The sequence below is a fragment of the Stigmatopora argus genome, chromosome 18 (assembly GCF_051989625.1).
Source record: "Stigmatopora argus isolate UIUO_Sarg chromosome 18, RoL_Sarg_1.0, whole genome shotgun sequence".
Taxonomy (NCBI): Eukaryota; Metazoa; Chordata; class Actinopteri; order Syngnathiformes; family Syngnathidae; genus Stigmatopora; species Stigmatopora argus.
In genome coordinates this window covers 4,139,433-4,162,280 of record NC_135404.1, presented here as the reverse complement: position 1 = coordinate 4,162,280, position 22,848 = coordinate 4,139,433, and the positions used below count along the sequence as shown (strand labels likewise).

The 22,848-nt window shown below is 39.0% G+C and overlaps 1 protein-coding gene across 2 annotated transcripts in view; it reads right to left on the bottom strand.

Moving 5' to 3' along the window:
- dnah9 (dynein, axonemal, heavy chain 9) overlaps nt 1-22,848 on the bottom strand; it is a 137,078-nt gene that overhangs the window by 78,524 nt on the left and 35,706 nt on the right. For both annotated transcript variants that reach the window (XM_077625613.1, XM_077625614.1), the window contains exons 31-42: nt 20,469-20,708; nt 19,880-20,040; nt 15,206-15,362; nt 14,156-14,260; nt 9,746-9,903; nt 9,267-9,405; nt 8,391-8,678; nt 6,161-6,371; nt 5,960-6,087; nt 5,161-5,269; nt 3,394-3,541; nt 2,679-2,853 (exon numbers count right to left, since the gene is read on the bottom strand). In XM_077625613.1, the coding sequence (XP_077481739.1) occupies nt 2,679-2,853; nt 3,394-3,541; nt 5,161-5,269; nt 5,960-6,087; nt 6,161-6,371; nt 8,391-8,678; nt 9,267-9,405; nt 9,746-9,903; nt 14,156-14,260; nt 15,206-15,362; nt 19,880-20,040; nt 20,469-20,708 (2,019 nt within the window). The remainder of the gene's footprint in view (nt 1-2,678; nt 2,854-3,393; nt 3,542-5,160; nt 5,270-5,959; nt 6,088-6,160; nt 6,372-8,390; nt 8,679-9,266; nt 9,406-9,745; nt 9,904-14,155; nt 14,261-15,205; nt 15,363-19,879; nt 20,041-20,468; nt 20,709-22,848) is intronic.

The window sequence follows — 22,848 nt, the reverse complement described above, 5'->3', positions numbered from 1 at the left end:
TACCTGATCACCATCTAACTATCAGTTTCTTGCCTTCCATTTTCCCTGCTAGACTATTTGGTCCTCTGTTTCAGTATTCCATTAAAGTCTCCGGTCAATAAACCAATTAGCATTTAAATGAGTCTGTGATGGCGAAATAAAAAAGAATAAATTTGTGGAAGAGAGAGTAGTTTTTTTCTTCTAGCTTATATGGATGAGGATCTCCTTTTCTGAAGTATTTGGATTGGATTGGATAACTTTATTCATCCCGTATTCGGGAAATTTCGTTGTTCCAGTGGCAAGAGGGTGAGGATGCAGGAATAGGAAAGGCAAGTAGGTCAAGAAATAAATACATGAATAAATATATAATCAAATAAGCGTGTTGCTTAGGACATATATACATACATACATACACATAAATGTACATGCATGCATACGGTAGGTCTTAACACAAAGCTATTTTTTTGTTAAAGAGCCTGACAGCTGATGGGAGGAAGGATCTGCGGAAGCGCTCCTTCCTGCAATGAGGGTGCCGCAGTCTATTGCTAAAGGAGCTTCGGAGGGACTCCACAGACTCATGCAGGGGGTGGGAGGTGCTGTCCATGATGGACATCATCCTGGTCAGCATCCTCCGCTCTCCCACTTCCTCCACAGAGTCCAAAGGACAGCCCAGAACAGAGCTGGCCCTCCTGACCAGCTTATTCAGCCTGTTCCTGTCCCTCTCCGTGCTCCCGGATCCCCAACAAAGCACTGCATAAAACACTGCAGAGGCCACCACAGTGTCGTAGAAAGTCCTCAGCAGTGTCCTGCACACTCCAAAGGACCGTAGACTCCTCAGTAGGTAGAGGCGGCTCTGGCCCCTCTTGTACAGGGCATCTGTGTTTGTGGACCAGTCTAGTTTGTTGTTGAGGTGAACACCCAGGTACTTAAAATTCTCCACGATTTCAATGTCTGTACCCTGGATGTTCACCTGAGTGGTCTGTTGAGGATTCCTCCGAAAATCGACGACCATTTCCTTTGTCTTACTGGTGTTGATGTAGAGGTGGTTTTGCCTACACCAGTCAACAAAGGCTGTGATGACTCCCCTGTACTCCAGGTCGTTCCCGTCCGTCACTCGTCCAACAATAGCGGTGTCGTCAGAGAACTTCTGGAGGTGGCAGGTGTCTGTATTATGTTTAAAGTCCGATGTGTAGAGGGAGAAGAGGAGTGGAGAGAGCACTGTGCCTTGTGGGGCCCCCGTGCTGCAAGCTACCACATCAGACGTACAGTCCTGGAGTCTCACATATTGTGGTCTGTCAGTGAGGAAGTCGATGATCCATGCGGCTAGGTGGTTCCTTACTCCAGCCTCTTCCAGTTTTCCTCTCAGTAGAACCGGCTGAATGGTGTTGAAGGCACTGGAGAGGTCAAAAAACATCATTCTCAGTGTGCTCCCCGCGTTCTCCAGGTGTGAAAGAGACCTGTGCATCAGGTAGGTGGTAGCATCTTCCACACCAATGCCTGGACGATAGGCGAACTGCAGAGGGTCCAGCTCTGCATTCATCAGGGGGCTGAGGTGATTGAGGATGATTCTCTCCAATGTCTTGATCAGGTGAGAGGTTAATGCTACCGGCCTGAAGTGGTTTGGCTCCCTGGGGTACGCAGTCTTAGGAACTGGGACCACGCAGGAAGTTTTCCACAAGGTGGGGACCTTCTGCAGACTGAGGCTGAGGTTGAAAATATGCAGAATCACTATACCAAGCTGATCCGCACACTCTCTCAGTAGTCTGGAGCTGAGGCCGTCTGGACCGGTAGCCTTCCTTGCCTCGATCTTCTTGAGCTGTTTTATCACCTGATCGACAGTAATGCAGAGACCGGTGGAAGAGGGGGAGGAAGAGGAGGAGGAGGAGAATGAGGGGGGAGCGTTGCTTCCGGTCTGGGGGGTCAGGGGAGTGGGGGCAGGACTGAATCTGTTAAAGAACTGATTCAGTTCATTGGCCCACTCCCTGCCGCCAGACTCCGGGTCTCTCTCGCTGTTGCCTCCATGGCCCGAAATAGTCCTCAAGCTCCTCCAGACCTCTTTGGTGTTGCCTCTCTGGAGTTGGTTCTCCAGCTTCCTCCTGTAGATGGTCTTACCCTTCCTTATCTCTCTCTTCAGCTCCTTCTGGACCATTTTCAGGCTCTCTTTCTCCCCAGACCTAAAAGCCCTCTTCTTCTTGTTCAGGAGGGCCCTTAGATCCCTGGTGACCCACGGCTTATTGTTGGAGAAACAACGGACCTTCTTGGAGGGTACAATGTTCTCAACACAGAAGTTAATATAATCTGTGATGCAGTGGGTCAAGCTGTCAATGTCATTACAATGTGAATTGCACAGCACCTCCCAGTCAGTGGTCTCAAAACAGTCCCTCAGTACCATGCTGGTGTCCTCGGTCCATCTTTGTATGATCCTCGTGGTAGGTTTTATTTTCCTCACCATAGGGATGTAGGTGGGGATCAGATGGACCAGGTTGTGGTCTGAGCGGCCCAGTGGGGGGAGGGGGACTGAGCTGTATGCCTCCTTTGTGTCCTCCTTTCTGCCATTTATTTAATTTTAAATCAAAACTACATGGAATATGGAGTTCTATACATGTAGAGGGTTGAATCAAAGCTAAAATGTGCTTGGTTATTTGATTGATTTGTCCAACCACTTAGAATATAAATATGTCTAGATGGACGAGCAGTACCTGGTCCTGGAACAAGGCTCCCCCAAAAGCCCAGACAGCCGCAAAAACAAAATAAAGCTCATAGAGTTCCTTTGCAGAGTCTGGCGGTACAGTTTCTGGAGTCAGCAGACATTCAAGCAAATGGCAAAGCATCTGTACCATGCTCTGGTCAGGGATCGGGATAAGCTTTTTAAACCTGAATAAGAAATACGACCATATTTCATCAAGATTGAAAAACAATGTAATACTAAAGTCATGAATACATTGTTTTCGATTGGCATTTAAAAAAATATATATAATCACAGGGTTATTTGTGTACCTTACACTGAATTACTTTAGCATCCAGGGTCATAGAACATTTTTGAAGACATACTTGCTAGAAGGCATCATATTTTATTTTGGCCTAATTATAAAAATGTGCTAGAATCTGGCCAAGAAAAATGTGTGAACATACACAACTACCATGTTTGCATGCTAGTGCATTTTGCACGCTAGCGTGTCATGTTTTAGTGTGAATACATGCTCTGCATATTGCACCTTATGTATGTGTTAAACACCCGCAATGGAGACTGCATTTTTTAATTAAATATGGTATGTCTTATCGTTTCAAAAATTCGGTGATTGAACATCAAATTATGTGGTCACGTACATGAACGCAGTATGGGATTTGACATCATGATATATCAACTCTGGCACAATATACTGCCACGTGATTTCTTTAGGAAAAAAAATTCACCTCCATCTCAGGGCATCCAAGCAGGAAGGGAGGTACTTGTCAAAGAAAATGGTCAGGTTAGCCCTCTCAGATTGCACCTCTCTCCTGTCAATCCAACTGGAGACCCAAGAGTTCCAGCCTAGCTCTCCTGGGTTTATGTAGAGGATTCCTGAAGACAGTGAGGCAAATTAAGTTTTGCTTGAATAGACATTTACAGTACACCAATGTAATCCATGAAATGATCCACTGTAATAATTTGTTAAAATAAAACAAGGGTACTAAAACTGTATTGCACGCACTTTTACACTGCACATGGCTAAATGACTAAAAAGGGTTATGCTTGGAATTTGAGGGATAAGGATTCAAGTGGCCGTGAAAAGACAATCACTAAAACACAATTTTTAAACAATGATAATGAATCTCTGAATCGGATTTCGTGTAGCGTCAGATGGGCTCGTTCGACTGAAACAATTGAGTAGTGTGTGACTTGGTATGGGAAAAGTTGGCCAGCTAATGAGCATCATATGTAACTTTTCAAATCATTTTGTTAATAACAATAATACAAACTTTGTTAAAAGTCGATAAATATAAACTACAATTAGACCACTCAAACACTAAAAAAAACGGGGGCGCTGATGCGAGTGAAAAACACGTGCAGCACACCGAGATTCACTTAACCTTGGCAGTGCTCTACAACATATTCCCTTCTAAAAGAAGAAACAGAAGGGATTTCTTTATTTTATAATGCCTTTTAAATATTTGTGCACAGCCACTTTTGATTTGAAGTAAATCTATAAAAATAAAGATGCTTGTCAAAATTTCTGCAGGTTTTATTATTAATTTCTTTTCAAAACGAGGTAATTGTCTTATATTTTTTGCACAACAGAACAAAAAACACTTTTTAAAATCCTATTTTATATTCTCTTTTTAAGTAAGTTAATGAAGTTTCATCATTCAATAATGAGGAAAGTAATTTATTTATTTTGCAGAAGCTTGAAGTTTCAAAATTGAAAGACAAAAAATTTGATAGTTATTGTGATGATTATCAATGGACTGATATTTTTTTTTAATTGTGATAACATTTTTATATTATATCGCCCAGACCTAGCTTGAAAAATAGTGCAGAAAATGTGCAAAGAGTGAGAAAATGTATCTCTGAATTGGTGAATAAGAGTAATGTTTTGGGGGGCAGGTAAATGAATTGATTGAAATGAAGTCACTGAAGTAAAAAAATCATCAGTTTTTTTGTCCCAGCCCTTCACTATATAATGACTAACTACCGTCAATTACAAATGCATTATTTCATTATTTTGTTTTCCTGTTTTTTCCCAGGACTTATTAGGGCTAGACAATCGGCCATAAAAATTATCACTTTTTTCCCCTCATACCGTCCAATCGTGATTCTGTCCAGGAATTTTTTCAAACTTCAGTTTTCTATTTGATTACTAGTAGTTGAGTGTAGTAAAAATTTCATTGAAATAAAAATACAAAATGGCAAATAAATAAGGAAGCTCGGTGGGAAAGTGGTTGTTAGCCTCAGAATTATGAGATCGATGGTTCAATCCCTTGTTTGGACCTTGCCTTTTTGCATTGAAATAAGACTGAAAAAGTTGTGGTTGGCTTACATTCGGGGTCTAGACATTATACTCATTCACAACCACTACATGCACCAGATACCTTTAAAGGGAATGCTGAACACTTTGATGGTTAATTGAATTGATTGCCTTTACAGTAATATCTTGAGATATAGATTCTAAAGAAATACATTTTACCCATCATATCCCATACCTGCTCTAGATACCGTCGCAGGTGTAGCAGTCTGAAGATGGGTGATCTCAAATAATAGTCTCATGGTTGAGTTCAGAGGGATTCGTTCATTACTGGCCAGGGTCAGAACCTGGGACATGGAAAGATATTGTATTTCTACAGTTTTCATAGCATTGTAGATACTCTACATCTTCATTGTGCTTGCGATGTGTGTAATCTTATGTTTTGCATTACTGTACATGTTCTCGTTGCCATTGCACTATGGCTACTACTACTACTAACCCCCTTTAGCTTCATTTCATTTGAATGTCATTTTAACTGTGTTCTATTTGTAACTATGCTGTCGCTTAGCCTAAACCTCAGTAAAAAAAGTGTTTTTCAATCTCAATGGTACATTTCCTAGGAAATAAAAATAGAATGAGGGCGGCCTGGTGGAGAATGGTTAGCAGGTCTGCCTCACAGTTCTGAGATCGAGGGTTCAATCCCAGGACCGGGCCTTCTTGTGTTGCGTTTGCCTGCTCTCCCTGGGCTTGTCTGGATTTTCTCCAGGTACCTTAGTTTCGTCCTGCATCCCAAAAACATGCAGGGTAAGCCTGCACACTGAATTGACCCTAGGTATGCGTGTGAGCATGAATGGATGACTGTCTCCTTGTCCCCTGTAATTGGTTGGCCACATTTTCAGGATGTCCTTCATGAATGGTGCCCATAGTTGGCTGGGATAAGCTCCAGCACACCCCGTAACCCTTGTTACCCTAATAAAATATTACAACGAGCATTGTATTAATGTAAACTTGGCACCTTCAGCAGTTTAACTTCATACCTTGTTGTCATCCATGACTGTGTTGAGTGACTCTATCCACATTGGGTCAATGTCTCCATCCAGTACAATCCACTTCGGGCCATTGTGACTAATGTTGGATAATTCACGCATTATACTAGAGAAAAGACCTGGAAGATAAAAAAGATGTATATTTCTGTCAACGTCTTTTAAACATCAGATTTCACAAAAATCCCTAGTCACCGTCTTTCCACTCCCTTGTTGATGGATTGATGATGCCGAAAAGCTCATCATTGGTTACAGCTTTTGGGTTAAGATCCATCCACACAGGACGACGTTTTGTGTTCTGATACGTTTTTTGGAGTGACCTCAGCACCTGGCTCTTCCCAGTACCAGCATTCCCAATCACAAACACTGAGTGACGGACAGTCAAAAGCTCTTCTAACTGCACCACCTAACACAACAAAATGAATGAAATATTTAAAGTTTTTAATTTTACAATAATGAATCAATATTTGTGTTGTGAAAACAGACACTGACAATGACATATTCTCATTTTCGTTCCTCTACTCATAACTCTTTTTTTACAGTTGTATGTTATCATTTATTTTCTTATATTTTGTACTCCCACCTATATTAAATATAGCACAACTTGACGCAATTACTCCTTTGTTGATGATGTTTCATACAATTTCTAGGAGTAGCTTTTAGATGTTTTGCAATATGAACAGTCATTGCATTTTCCTCAAACAGCAAAGCTTGCTTTCCACAGGTTCAATCTGTTGATATAATTTAACATGTAAATTAAAGTACTTATGAATGTGCTGACCAACTAGCACCAGTCTTCACAGACATTTTCAACCTGTCACTAGAACAAGCCACCATATTTATTTGGCCACTTCATTTTGAAGCTTTAAATCTCATTATACTTGTATAATGACTGGCAATAAAGGCATTTCATTAGATTCAATTCAAGTAATAGTAACAAGTCGAGTTTGCAGATTTTTTATCTTATTTAGCTGGCTAATACGAGCCTAAAATTGGATCTAACAACGCAATCACTTGGATAAACTGACAGTTCTACTGAATTTGTTGTGTGTGGCATGGTTACTACAGGCAAATGTTTGAATATAATATCATCTGAAATGGAATTCTACACAGCTGAGAGCATTATAAGGTTTGATCACGATTGTTTTGTAATTAAAATGTGTATTTGCTTCTTGCATGTCTGCGTCATGTGAGGTTATAAATATGAATCTATAAGGTGTACATATGTATGTATATATATATATATATATATATATATATATATATATATATATATATATATATATATATATATATATATATATATATATATATATATATATATATATACACACACAGAATTTACAGGTTTCAAAGGTCTAAAGTTCGGATCATTACGAAGAACATTTCATGAATTGTTCAGCTGATTGTGAGTTAAGATGTGACAGTGTGTGCAACAAAGAGGGAATAAAAGAGGAATGCCCCCACACCACCCCACCCCTATTTCCACTCAAACATACAGATGCTGAGCTCAATCAATGCCATCGACAGTTCTCCTTGGAGCACCTCATCCCCTTCCATTCAGCAGGAGCCCAGGTGGCTTTAGACTCTCAAAGTCCCCGACTGATTACTACTTTGATGTGAGAAGGACTAATGCTAGCACAGGCTAAAGCTAAAGGCATGATTTTGTTCTCACCTCGATTAATTCCTGTGTGTTGCCTGAAATCAAAAGGTTGGCTCCACAAACAAAGACAGTAAAAGTTTAAGCTCTGAGGGTGAATGGTTGTTATTGATTGCTTTGCCATTCTCTTTGTCTCCCCCTCACACTCTCTCGCACTCTCATTTTGTTTCTTTTTCTGTGGTTGTCTGCCACAATGCCAGGGTTAAGTTGTTTGCTGCAGCCCCAGCCTCCATTTATGTTGTGTTATTATGTGGTATCCGTGTCTACTTGACCTGAGGCAAATTGCACTTATTTCCTGGGGTCTTGTGTTTATCTCCCTCTGACATAAGGCATGCCTACTTTAGGTGTGTGTCTGTATGCGTGTGCGTGTATGTGTGTGTGGGGGGAGGGAGGAGGGATATTTGATATAACGAAAAGAATCATATACCTTCATCACAGCCAATTATTGCCGTAAACCAAATTTGCGCAATTCATCGAAAACCTTAGACATATTAGTCACTAATGGCCTCTTTCCATTGGAGGATTACAATGAGTACAAAGCAATTGGTGAGTACTAAGATAAATCTGAATGAAAGTGCCACAACTGTAATATCTTTCTAAATTGTTAAAGATGAAATCCCAGTGAGGGACGTTGTTGCTGCTTCTCAGACAACTTATGATTGGATTTTCCAATCTCTCTGACGACACTATTGTACATTTTGAAATTACTTGTAAACAAAATCAAATCCAATGCAGAAACCAATAAAGAAATTGAGTTTACTGTACCTTGAGCACAAAATTATCCTCAGCCTGCAACTTCAAGTCAAGAATAGATTTCTTCACATGCTTCTCGAAGTCCATGTCCCTTTTCCTGGGTACATCCAAAGCAGGGAACAGATCACCTATCAACCCGATGAACACCGGCATGTCATCAGTCACAATTTTGGGGATGTTGAAATCTCTCAGGGCTCTCATTAATACTTGGTCTTCAGCTTGGCTGGTATCATGCCTCTTTAGAGCACCAGCAACAACCAGTACAGACTTGATGGCACGGAGGCCCCAATCATAGTGGTCCTTAAGAAGAAGTAGGAATAAAGTTATGTTTACAATCAACTAGAGCTGGGCGATATGACAAAAATTGTTATCATGATAAAAATAATTATCAGTCGATGTTGATAATTATCCCGATAACTATCACATTTTTTTGTTTCAAATTTGAAACTTCTGTGAATTAGTAAATTACTTTCCTCCTTATTCAAATAAGAAAGTAACTATGTTACCTTACTTTATAAGAAAAGACATTATGAAAGATGATGGTTTTAAAAAGTGTTTTTGTTTTTCTGTTGTGCAATAATGATAAGACAACTCCCTCCTTACACTATGAAAAGTAAAGAATAAAACCTGCAGAAATTTTGACATGTGTCTTTATTTTTTATAAATTTGCCTTCAAAACAAAAGTTGCTTTGCAAAATTAAATAAATAAAATAATCAACTGAAGACATCATCACCATTGGCAAGCAAACTATTTTCAGCCTCACAAAAAGAGAAGTAAATGAAATCAAAAAGTTCAATGAATGTTCACTAGTGTGAACAGTTTCCGAACTTAAAATAGTCTTTACAAAGTGGACATTTTATCTTATCATAATTGAGTATCTAAACTACCTGTTTTGAAAGAAGTTCTTTGCACAGTGTGTAGAGCGTGATAAATTTCCTAGCCAGGGCACGGGCATGAATGAATCCCTCAGCCACCAACATAATTTCACATATTAGCTCAAAGTCAGGCACCACCATAGCACATGGTCTGTGAAAAAGTGGAAAGAACACAATGAAATACAGGATTGCTTTTACTGTGTGGTTGAATAATAGGCTTGAACTGACTGTCATCTATAATGAGATTCATTTCATAATCAGATCTGAGAAATTTTCATCATTTGCATTTCAAAATGTTGTTTAACCTTAATTGGATCTTCCCATCTCTGACTGTATCCAGCATCGTTAAAGTAATGCTGGTTTTGTACTGCAGATTATATAGTAAATATAGAAAAATACAAGAAGGACCATCCATTGAGGCAATGTGTATAAAATAAGATGTAAGGAAAATTGCTGCATTAAGGAATGCCTTCTGCCACCATTTTACTGACCTGAAAAGAGCCTTTAGGTTTTCGGGAAGCTCAGTTCGACCAGCATAGCCAGGATTCATTGTGATGAAGATGCCCACAGTAGGGGAAAGATTTATGTCTTCACCCATGAAATGAAATCGATGCTTCTTATCTCGGATGGCATCTTGAATACTTTTGACCTGCACAGCAGTACAAATCGGACAAATACAACCAAAGATATGTAAATAAGAAAAAGTATGCATGTTTGTGTATTAAATATATTTTACAATATCAGAAAAACTTGGTGAAATTTAATTTTGAGTTACGTAATTATTGTTCTCATAAAAATATATCAGAATAAGGGTACGTTGGTGGGGAACCACCTGAGCACTTTTATTATGAGAAAAAAATATATATTAAGTGGTGTGAATTGCCTCATACAGTGGGGCAAATAAGTATTTAGTCAACCACCAATTGTGCAAGCTTTCCTACTTGAAAAGATTGGGGAGGCCTGTAATTGTCAACATGGCTAAACCTCAACCATAATAAACAGAATGTGGAAAAAATAACAGAAAATCACATTGTTTGATTGTTAAAGAATTTATTTCCAAATGAGAGTGGAAAATAAGTATTTGGTCACCTACAAACAAGCAAGATTTCTGGCAGTCAAAGAGGTCCAACGAGGTCTCCACTCGTTACTTGTATTAATAGCATCTGTTTGAACTCATTATCGGTATAAAAGACGGCTGTCCACAACCTCATCTCTCACACTCCAAACTCCACTATGGCCAAGACCAAAGAGCTGTCAAAGGACACCAGAGACAAAATTGTAGATCTGCACCAGGCTGGGAGACTCAATCTGCAATAGGTAAAACGCTTGTTGTAAAGAAATCAACTGTGGGAGCAATTATTAGAAAATGGAAGACATACAGGACCACCGATAATCTCCCTCGATCTGGGGCTCCATGCAAGATCTCACTCCATGGCGTCAAAATGATAACAAGAACGGTGAGCAAAAATCCCAGAACCACACGAGGAGACCTAGTGAATGACCAACAGAGAGCTGGGACCACAGTATCAAAGGCTACACTCATTAACACAATGTGCCAATAGGGACTAAAATCCTGCACTGCTAGACGTGTCCCCTTGCTGAAGCCAGTACACACCCAGGCCGTCTGCGGTTCGCTAGAGAGCATTTGGATGATCCAGAAGAAGACTGGGAGAATGTGTTATGGTCAGATGAAACCAAAATAGAACTCTTTGGTAGAAACACAGGTTCTTGTTTTTGGAGGAGAAATAATACTGAAATGCATCCAAAGATCACCATACCCACTGTGAAGCAAGGGGTTGGAAACATCATGCTTTGGGGCTGTTTTTCTGCAAAGGGACCAGGATGACTGATCTTTGTAAAGGAAAGAATGAATGCATCGAGAGATTTTGAGTGAAAATCTCCTTCCATCAGCAAGGACATTGAAGATGAGACATGTCTAGTTCTTTCAGCATGACAATGATCCCAAACACACAGCCAAGGCAACAAAGGAGTGGCTTTGTAAGAAGCATTTCACAGTCCTGGAGTGGCCTAGCAAGTCTCCAGATATCAACCCCATAGAAAATCTGTGGAGGGAGTTGAAAGTCTGTGTTGCCCAATGACAGCCCCAAAACATCACTGCTCTAGAGGAGATCTGCATGGAGAAATGGGCCAAAATACCTGCAATAGTGTGTGAAAAGCTTGTGAATAGTTATAAAAAACATTTGTCTTCCGTTATTGCCATCAAAGGGTAGATCACAAAGTATTGAGATGAACTTTTGGTATTGACCAAATACTTATTTTCCACCATGATTTGCAAATAAATTATTGTGTCTTTGTGTCTCTCGTGGTTGAGGTTTACCCGTGTTGACAATTAAAGGCCTCTCTAATCTTTTGAAGTAGGATTCCTTGCAAAATTGGTGGTTGACTAAATACTTATTTGCCCCACTGAATGTGGCGATACGAATCGTATCATGATTCACAGGTCATGATTTGATAGTGATTAAAAATAAAATATATCAATAATATCAATTTATTTCTGAAACCTCATTCACCTACCGTACTGCGCACCCTCGTAAGAGCAAATTGCTTCAATTTATGTTCATTATATGACATCTGGTAGGCGTCTGTTTAGGTCTGCTTTCTTAATATGGGGCTCACCCCACCACCTGTATCACAGCAGAACCCACTAGTAATGCAGGGTGTCACTCTGTGATGGTAGCTGTTCCCACTCAAAGAAGGATGGATTAGTTGTGCTGGGCCACGCTTGCTATGGTGAGAGTTTGCTCTGTGTAGCAGCTGCCACTGATGCTGGCCAAGCAAATGAAACAGGTTTCTGACTGTCACTGTAAAGGTTTGATGCTCCTCTCTCAAGGTCTACTTCTCCACATATAAGGCACCATGATTTATTATTCATTAAACTTTGCAACACCTAGTCATTTCTTTGGCTCTTTAAAATTCTCCACACTCACTTGCAGGGTCTTGAAGAGAAGACTGCTTGACTTTCATTACAGCTATAACAGAAAGGCAAGGGCATAGCACTGACTGTTTTATAGAGCAGTGACTAATGAGCCAGGGAACACTATCACCATTATCAACACGATCCTAATCAGCGTCTTTATCAGTTGTATATGCTATTCCATGATAGTGTTCCACTTGAATGAAAAAAAAGTCAAAATGGGCAAATGCAGGACATGAATGCTCATGAGACCACAACCACATAGAAAGGCTTTCTTTGATGATAGATAGCAGAATGCGCTATGACAGAACAGTGAGCATCAGCTGAAACACAGAAACAGCCTGACTTCTAACGTGGGAGCTAGGTCAGATGCGTTTAGACTTCTGGTTCTATGTATAAAGTGGAGGATGGTGAGAACTGGAGTTGACTAGATCATGGTGACAGAGAGCATGAAACATTAAAACCCAATTCTTGTGACTTCTACCGTAGCTAATAATAAAGATATGTTGTGAGCAGGAGAGTTGTCACTTGTGGTGAGCATTTAACCATGTCCAATAAGAAAATTGAGACAAATTATTGTTAATTAATAACAATATAAATAAAAAGGGGGACCGAAGGGTGTAAATAAATAAAAAGGGGGACCGAAGGGTGTGTTCCAATTATTGGGGAAAAACACTCCTCAGCCTCCCTGGGAAAGTCTATTCTGGGGTACTGGAGATGAGGGTCCGCCAGGAGGTTGAATCTCGGATTCAGGAGGAGCAGTGTGGTTTTCGTTCTGGCCGTGGAACAGTGGATCAGCTTTACAGCCGCAGCATTTACCCTCACAACGGTCGCAGGAGTGCTGGAGCCAATCCCAGTTATGAGAAACAGACACCCTGAATTTGTTGTCACCCAATCGCAATGCACAAGAACAACCATTACACATACACACACAATGCCTTTCCTATTCCTGCATCCTCACCCTCTTGCTACTGTGACAACGAAATTTCCCGAATACGGGATGAATAAAGTTATCCAATCCAATCCAATACAACCATTCATGCTCACAGTCATACTTAGCAGCAATTTAGAGTGTTCAACCAGACAACCCTGCATGTTTTTGGGATGTGGGAGGGAACCAGAGTACCGGAGAAAACCCATGCCAGCTGGCCCAGGAAGGACATGATAACTCAACACAGGAAGGTCGGAACCCACGCTAACCACACGGCCACCTGGTTGCCCAACTAAAAACATACTGAGATGAAATTACAATTCATCGAATGATCATTCTATTAATTACTTTGTATTTTTTGAGTGTTTGATCAATTCATACTGCTAATTACACACCCATTCCCATCCTCTCGTCACACCAAATTAAAGAGTGCTCCATTTGCACATAAAACTCAGTGGTGCAAATTGTTGTGGGTTTTGCTTACAGCTGAGACACTTATCTACAGTTTTATTTTGGTTTATCACTGTCCATACTCTATTTAGCAGAGACAATGTTACAAATAAGATTGAAACTAAATAAAGATAGCAATGGAGAAATTTTTAGAATTAACTTTTTAAACTGGCGGCCCTGCGACTGAGTGGTTAGCGCATCGGCCTCACAGCTCTGGGGTCCTGGCTTCAAATCCAGGTTGGTCGACCTGTGTGGAGTTTGCATGTTCTCTTGCCTGTGTGGGTTTCATCCGGGTACTCCGGTTTCCTCCCACATTGCAAAAAATATGCATGTTTAGCTGATTGGACACTACATTGCCCCTAGATATGAGTGGGTGCATGAATGGTTGTCTCTTCTTGTGCACTGCTATTGGCTGGCCACCGATTCAGGGTGTGCCCAGCCTCTGGCCCCGAGTCAGCTGGGATAGGCTCCAGCACCCCCATGACCCTAATGAGGATAAAGCGGTTCAGAAAATGAATGAAAACATTTCAAACTAGAGATGGAATTTGAAGGCATTTCATTTGATAAAACAATAAATGTCCTTACCTGTACAGCAACCACAGACAGCACCTCTACTGAGATTCTGTTAAATTCATCAAAGCAGCCCCATGTGCCTGTCTGAGCCAGACCTTTGTAGATGTTTCCACAGGACTGATTGAGAGAACAAAAAGAGAACCAAGAACACATATATTCAAACACAGTCAAGTTAGATAGTTACTTTGCAGTTAGACTACAGTCTGTGGGGATCAACACTTTTTGCAAACTATTTAAAATTTTACTCCAGGACTCATGCTGACCCCTAAATCAATAGAACAACACACATAGAAAGAAAAAGTTATTTGGTCACTCTTACATAACGCAACACTGACAGTAAAATAAGTGGTCAAAATGTTTCCTGCCCATGTTGAACTTATTTTTATCAACTTCTAAGAAGTGTATTGCCCTCTAAGGAGAAGACCAAAATGAAGGAGGCAGCTGACTTATCTCCAATTACAGGCCAATGGGATCCTTCCCTGACACAAAAACAGAACTGACTGGAGGATTGATTCAAATTGTGAGCTTACGAGATTGTGTATGCAAGTGCCTAAGTGGATATGATCAACAGCGTGAAGCGCTGATGCCACTTTGTCGGGCCTGTGTTCCTCCCGGAGTATATTAGCAGTTCTTTTTGACACATTGCTGGGATGTGTATAGTCAGGGGTGCTTTATGCGTGGATATTGTAATGATGCACCTGCCTGGGGAAGCAGGAGGTAGCAGGATCGCAAGATTATGTTTATGCCTCCTTTGACCACTTTATATGCAGAAGGTGTTCAAGACTATACATGAGTGAATAATAAATCAGGCTGCAGCCAGGGTGCACTGAGGGCATTTGACAAGGCTCAGTGAAGAAATAACTGTCACGTAGGAGTAAATCAGTTCTTCTTCTAAAGGTGGGGAAGAAAAAGAAGATGAAATGAGAGAAGATGAAAAGGGAAAGCTGTAAAGGGTTGACACCTTGAATGACAAATGAAAACCATACTGCTGGCAGACACATATTTGGAAAGATATATAGGATGGGCTGAACTGAACATACTAGGGTGCACTTGTTGACTCACCTTGTAGTCCATCTGCTCCGAGCAGTTAAATACATATACCATGATACCGAGTGCACGCCCCAAGTCTTTGGTTGTCTCTGTTTTACCAGTCCCTGCAGGCCCTGACGGTGCACCACTCATGGTGAGGTGGAGGGACTGAGTCAGGGTAATATAACATCTACAAGGAAAATAAATACACGTATCAGCACATAAAAGAGCCAGCTGAGATTTAAAAAAGAATAATAATGAAATGACATAAAAACAAAAGAACAATTGGACCTGTTAAGCGGAGTGTCCTTTGTTTATATTTTAAACAAATGGGTGCAGTATTTTCAGATTTTCCAAGGTGTGAGAGAGAATACAACAGCAAAAATAAATCAAATTCGTTCCCACTGTGGCTCCTGGAATACTCCGAGAAGTGACCTATTAAATTCTTTCTTATTTTCCTTTGTCATTGTGGAGGGGTCTGTTTGACTTTTTACTGTTTTGTCTAAGAGCATCTGTTTCTGTTTCCAGCTTTTGCTAATGTTCACTGTGAACTCTCAAGTATTGTACACAATACAGTAAATAATTTATTGTAAATGTATTCTAGTAAGAAAAACTGTAACTTGATTTGCCAGCCTACGGTTTTTACATGAGTCAACTACAACAGAAATAGAACCCTTTTTGTCCTTTTGTCAACTTAAGTGCTTGACTTCATTCTTCCTCTTCACATTACAGAAATATTCTAAAGTTAAACCAAAAAAAGGGGGAAAAAGATTCTAGGAAAAGTGAAAACTGTCAGCTTTGGAGAAAAGGGGATCAATTCATTATGAAATGTATTTAGAATGGAATGGCAAATTTAACTGTAGGCAACCAAATTCACCATACGTACATAAGGTGAAATTTTGAGGTAAAGCAAATTGGATTAACTTCCCATTTCTACTCTAGCCATCCCAATTTAAATGACATCTGTATGCTTGTGCAGTAGGCTACAATTTCTCTGTCTTTGCTGAGCAGTCATTGAGCAAAAACCCATTATATGATAATAGAATCAGCTTCTGTGCCTTGATTAGCATAGAGACTGATTAACAATATTAGTGATTTTTACTGTGACAGGAACTTTCAGGACCAACAGTCAACTAATGTAATATCACTAAAGCCAGCAGCATGGATATGAACTAATGGAGAGAAACAAGATTTTATGGATCAGGTTGATAACTACTACACCAGTTTATTTGCAATTCCATTGGCAATTTTAGCTGTTGAGTTGCTGTTTACTAACTGACGTTTGGGAAGAGAAATGCATTATACAATACAGAAAATGGGAAAAGACAAATTATGTGTACAATAAATATAAATGCCAGTATGCTTTGTTGTAGTCTCTAGAAATATGGGCAGAAATCTCACATTCTGTCATTTCAGAAGCTAATTTCAAGTGCATGATTCTATTCCTGTATTTCTGTGCATCTGTTTAGTGTGTATAATATTCCTGACAGAATGCATTACTAGTTTAACTCCTACAGATAATATCCATAGACAACTAACCAATCAACCAACCAGCTTTCATATTTTCCCATCAGGAGTTGCCACTGTAAAAAGTTGATTTGCAACCAAGTTTTTAGATACGGATGCATTTCCTGATAGAAGACAAAAATGTGAAACGAAGCCCAGCCTCCACAAAGGTGGCGCCATCCGCAGACCACTGGGCTATCACCCGGAGACTAAATATTCTTGCACAAATAGTGTTGACATTGTAGTGTGCGTGTGTGTGTGTGGTGTGCTGTTATTGATTGAGGAGAGTGACAGCATTTCACTGTACTTCCTCCAGAAAGAAAAAAAATGGAATTGGTCAACTTGTCTCACATCTTTATTGAGCAAATTTTCTCAAAGATAGATCGAGGGAAGGAGAGCGTGCCTGACTTGATAGAACATTTGGATACACAATGGAGTCCTGAGAGAGAGAGAGAGAAGTTTGTGTGCTTCTCAAGGCTTTACATGGAGAATGCTAACTATGTTTACATAACGGCATTTTGGTGTTTGGAATTACTAGTTTTCTGATTCAGTGCACAAAGTTTTCGAAGCTCAGCAGTTTTCTCATTCAATAAAGTTCTCGCCTTGACTGGGGGAATGGACAGGGCTCAATTTTATACTTGGATATACAGTGAATAAAAAAGTATTTGCCCCCTTCATGATTTCTGTGTTTTTTGCATATTTATCACACAGACGTTTCAGGCCATACAATATATTTTTGTATGACACAGAAACAACCTAAGGAAAGACAAAATGCAGTTTCTAAATTATGATTTTATTTAAAGAGGCAGAAAATCAAGGCATTTTTTCCCTTGAGATACGAGACAAATTTGAGCCATATATTTGAGAATAATTTCTCGACAGTTTACTTTTACAAAAAAAAATGTCAGAATGATGTTAATCCTAAAAAAAGAAAAAAAATTAAATGAACTACGACCACCAGGGTGGACTCCTAAATATCTCATCTTTCTAGAGACATGTTAAGTAAAACAAAGCAAAAAAACATGTCCTATATAGCTTAACTACAGGCACCAATAATTCCACAATCAATAATGTAAACAATTCTGAGGCAAAAAATTAAAACCCGGGCTGCGAGAAACCATACATGTACATCCCCCGAATATACCTACCAAATGTAATTCTGATCTGTCTATCAATAATGAAGGACTATCAAATGTATTTGGTGTTCCCACTAAGAAGAACTAAAGAGGAAGGATGGGTGGTCTAAAATGTGGACGTTTCATCAAACTGTATCTATTTATGACAAACAATACATTTCTCAGTTGTGTATCTGATGCTGATGTTATTTACTGCAAGTTTATAAAAAGGCGGACTGTCATTGACTGAATGATTATGTTTTATTCATCTTTACAACCAAGCTGAATTGTTTTGGTCCGTATGATAACATGGTTTTTCTTATTTTGTTTTAAATTGTTGTTTATGTATGTATCTATTTATTCATTCATTTATTATTGTAGTTTGTAGCTCATCCATTCGTTTATTATTGCAGTTTTTAGCTCATCCATTCGTTTATTATTGTAGTTTTTACCTTATCCATTCGTTTATTATTGTAGTTTTTAGCTTATCCATTCGTTTATTATTGTAGTTTTTAGCTTATCCATTTTTTTATTATTGTAGTTTTTAGCTTATCCATTTGTTTATTATTGTAGTTTTTAGCTTATCCATTCGTTTATTATTGTAGTTTTTAGCGTATCCATTCGTTTATTATTGTAGTTTTTAGCTTATCCATTCGTTTATTATTGTAGTTTTTAGCTTATCCATTTATTTATTATTTGAGTTTTTAACATGCTGGTTGTATGAATGGATTACATTTTCCAAATGTTAGCTTTTCCTCAATTTTTTAAATAAAGGGTGAGTCAAAATGCTGCTTAATCCAAGCACAACTATCAACATAAAAGGAACACTGTGGCTTCCAGCAAGGGCATGGAGCATATGGTAAATTCTTGCTACAATGTCCGCTGATCCTGCCATCAAAGCCCATTGTTTCAGCTTTGTTCTGGCTTCAAATGGAATACCGGTCAGTCTGACAGATCTGGAGATGCATAATCACACACTGCAGTTTCAGTTTGCCAAATAGCTCTGTGAGGCAGGTATTCATGTTTGTGGTGTTAAAACTTTATCAGGAATTCTGTGAAAACGTGATTGTGAACAAACAAAATGTTGAGCAAGTTTCCCTCTGGTGTCAATCCACAAGATTTTACTTATCATAGATGTTAGCATTAAAAGAAGTTAATGGGAAGATTTGTTTCTTTTCATCATGCATCTACCAAACATATAATTGTCTCAGAAAATAAAGCAGCAACTAAATTATATCACGTAGAATCATGGTTAATTATTCTAAGAACAATAGCAGATTTTAAAAAGAAAAGAAAAGCATTTTTTTTTCGATAGCGGATGTAAATTTTATGTGAGATACTAAAATGTTTGAAATCTGTAAAATTATGGTAAATCGCAAATTAATATCAATTTCAAGTGAATATGCTACCAAGGTTCGTTTTTTCCACTCAATGTATTAGCATTTTGATTTGCATTGAATGTAATATTTTTTTACACGTAAGATTGTTATTTATTGCCAAATATTCATGGAGTCAACATTATTAAATCATTATTATCCGTCAACATTTTGTGTTTAACCTCGCAAAGCAAAAGTTGAACATTGTAAAGATTCATTAGTGGAAGTGGATTTACTTTCATTTTTCTCAAATTTTGGATACATTGCACACTGATGTCATGTATTTATAATTAATGTTGTAACAACTAAATAATTTTATTAACAGCCATCAATAGTTTCTCACTATGAAAGCGAAAATAAAAGTCAAAATATTGACACTGCAAACATAATTTTATCATATTATTTTAATTGTTGCCCAGGCACATCTGATAGGTAGCCGATTAGGAATCAAATTATATCATCTATCATAGCGTGTTACAATTTTGTAGAAACAGACGTGTTGAAAAGGTACTGAGACATTTTCTCCTCCTAATAAATAGTGAAGTATCACAATCTATTTTTTAGGATGGCTATAAGTACTCATTTACAGCAAGAGACTGAAATAAAACAGTCACTTCTGTTGGACAAGGGCTGAACAGTAGAATCCTGTGTTCATAATAAAATTACTAACAATTATTAGTGATGATGAAAATAAGATAAAACAAATGTACCTGTCTGTTAACGGTGTGATGACAAGCCGTGGCGTATTTCCCAGATACTCATAGGAATAGCAGAATTGGGCATCACAAATATTTGCAAAACAATGCTTTTCCTTCTCATCCCAACGGTGTCGCAATTGTGAAAGCCACAGAAATGCTTGGGAATTATCCACCTAAAATTGAAAGAGAAGACAGTGTCGAGATTAGTGCCAAGATAAGTTTATTTTTCCTCATGAGAATTATGCTTTATTAATTTCATATTATGCCTTACAGTACATAAATATATAACTCCAGTACATCCTGTATTCATGATGCACTATTCGCTAAAACCAAAGGTAGATGAAACATAGTGTCCAGAGCCGTTTGTGTGTATAAAATTGTAGAGGCCATAAATGCAGCCATCATCTTTTGAGGTCAGTTGCCATAATTGCTCTCCACATTCTTTACAAGTGAAGTAGTCATGAACAAATGCAGCTTTTAGGCATATGCCCCAAAAAACAGATCATCAGGTTTTCTTTTGAGGAAATGCTCCAAACGAAATAGGCATGAAAGCTCTAGCTGTGCAGTATACTCATTATCCTGTAGAAAAATTCCACTTTACCTTCTGTGCAATCATCATGGCAACCACATCTCTGGCGTGGACATCGATAGTACAGATAGTCATGACCTTCTGTCGATCTCCAGGTGAAAGCTGTCCAATCAGCATGGAAATGAGGGTGTTGAGCTGAAACACCTGTTTTTTATGGTACTCCTTTAGTGCACTATCATAGCCTTCTTCCAGACGGGCGAAAGCCATTCCCACGTCAGATGTCCACCAGATCTGAGTGCAAGTAAGTGCCACCTGAAGTGCACATTAAAATGGTTACCTTGGCGAAACTCAGGGTAAAACATAGGTGCGAGGGTGGGTCGCCAAAATATACGTTTTATTCACACATTTATAGATTTTCATGCTTCATTACAGTTAACATTATTTTCATTTATAAATTACTGAAAGTTGCGAACAGTATTTCATTTTGATATATGAAAAAACTGATGGACAGAATAACATTTCAGAATTAACACTAGTATTATCAGGCTAAAGGAAGATGTACAATATACATCAAAGCAAAGTATCACGAGAGCAAAATTTTGGGCATCTTTGATTTGAATATCTGTAACTTAGCACTGGTTAATTGGAACCCAAATTTGGCGCACAAGCTCATTGAGCTTTGAACCTTGTAAAAAGATTTGTGAAATCATGATAAAATGTACAAAAAGGGGAAGTGCATTTGGGTTTCTCTTTGAATCTCCTGTGAAGAGGACGTAACATGCAGCTTCAAAACCGCTCTCAAGTGACCTGAATGAGAAAAAAAGATTGTACATCTTCATCTAATAACGGGAAGGACTACAAAAGCTATTGCTGACATTTGAGCTGTCAGATTGCGCTGTGAGAAACATAATGAGAAAATAAAACATGCACAATTCTTATTAAGTCCAGGCAGAGCAGGCCAAGAGAAATATCCGAGATGCGTAAGAAGCTATTTCTGCATAAATGCCACAAAAGACCTCTTTGAGGTATGCCAAAGCACATTTTTACTCATCTTCATTATAGTGCAAGGTACTGTGGACTGATAGAACAAAGATTGAGTTATTTGGTGATAGGTTGTGCAACACATGGTGATGAAAGAACAATGCATTCCAAGAAAATCACTAACAACCCACAGTAAAATTTGGGAGCAGATCCATTTATGGCCACTCCTTAAACTGGGGAAATTGTTATTAAATGAGAGTTGGATGCATCCCACTCAATGTCAAGAGATTCTTTAGCACAGCTGTCCTCCAAATACAGTCCTGAAGGAAACCTATCCAGTTCCAGTACTCCAACACACCTTAATCAAATAATTCATTCATATTTAATTCATATTCCCATTCCACGCATCCTTGTATGGGTTGCGGGGTTTACAAAGGCCTATCCCAGCTGACTTTGTCGGCGAAAGGTAGGCTACACCCTCGACTGGTCAGCCGTAAGGCACACAGAGAGACAGATGACAATTCGCATTCACAAACATACCGCCACATGTGGGAATCGAGCCCACGCCTGCCCGCACAAGGTCAGGCGAGTGAACCTCTACAGTGTCAGGGGTAGGCAAACCGGTCCTCGAGGGCCACTGTGGGTGCAGGTTTTTACTCCAACCGATCCAGCACAGGCACTTTAACCAATGAGATTTATGCAGAAAACAAGAAGCACCTGACTGCAATATACTGATTGCACCTTTAGGACACGAGATTGGTGGGTTGGAATGAAAATACACACCCACTGCGCCCTTTTTGGAATAGTTTGAGGATCCCTGCATCTACAAAATCTGGTGGTAGCTGAATCAAAGAATCAGGATCATTATTAGTTTTCTGGACAGCCTGCTAATGAGTTGATGATTTGATTCATTTGAGGTAGAGAAGGGAGCTATAGAAAACAGACTGGATAGGGGCCTTGTGGACCAGAGTTGGTGATCCCTGCTTGAGCATAATGTAGCCTACAAAAACAGTCATATTTCAACCATACAAAGAACCACAACATTGCTCAAAATCTACTACCGCACAATGCCAAGTACAAATCAGTCCCTGGTCCTGGATATCAATGAAAAAATATGGGATCATCTGGCTTTCCATGGCCGTGAACCATCTAACTGAACTTAACCGAAGATGTTTTGTAAGGAGGAATGTTTAATAACAAAATAAAAGTGGTGGGAAATAAGTAAAATCTATTATTTTGCCAAAACATTTACTGAATATTGATGTTTTTTTATATTGGGGTGCCCAAGTGTTTGCACCTGTATAGTTTTCATTTGATGCATATATCTTCTTCCTTTAGTCCAATAAACTTGGTTGAACTTGTTTTCACGTCTAGTTTATATTAGCCTCATACCAGCCAAAGTAACACAAAGAGTTTAGTTTTCTACTTAGCATACAAACAGGTGTGGAGAATGTCATTTATTCATATTTTT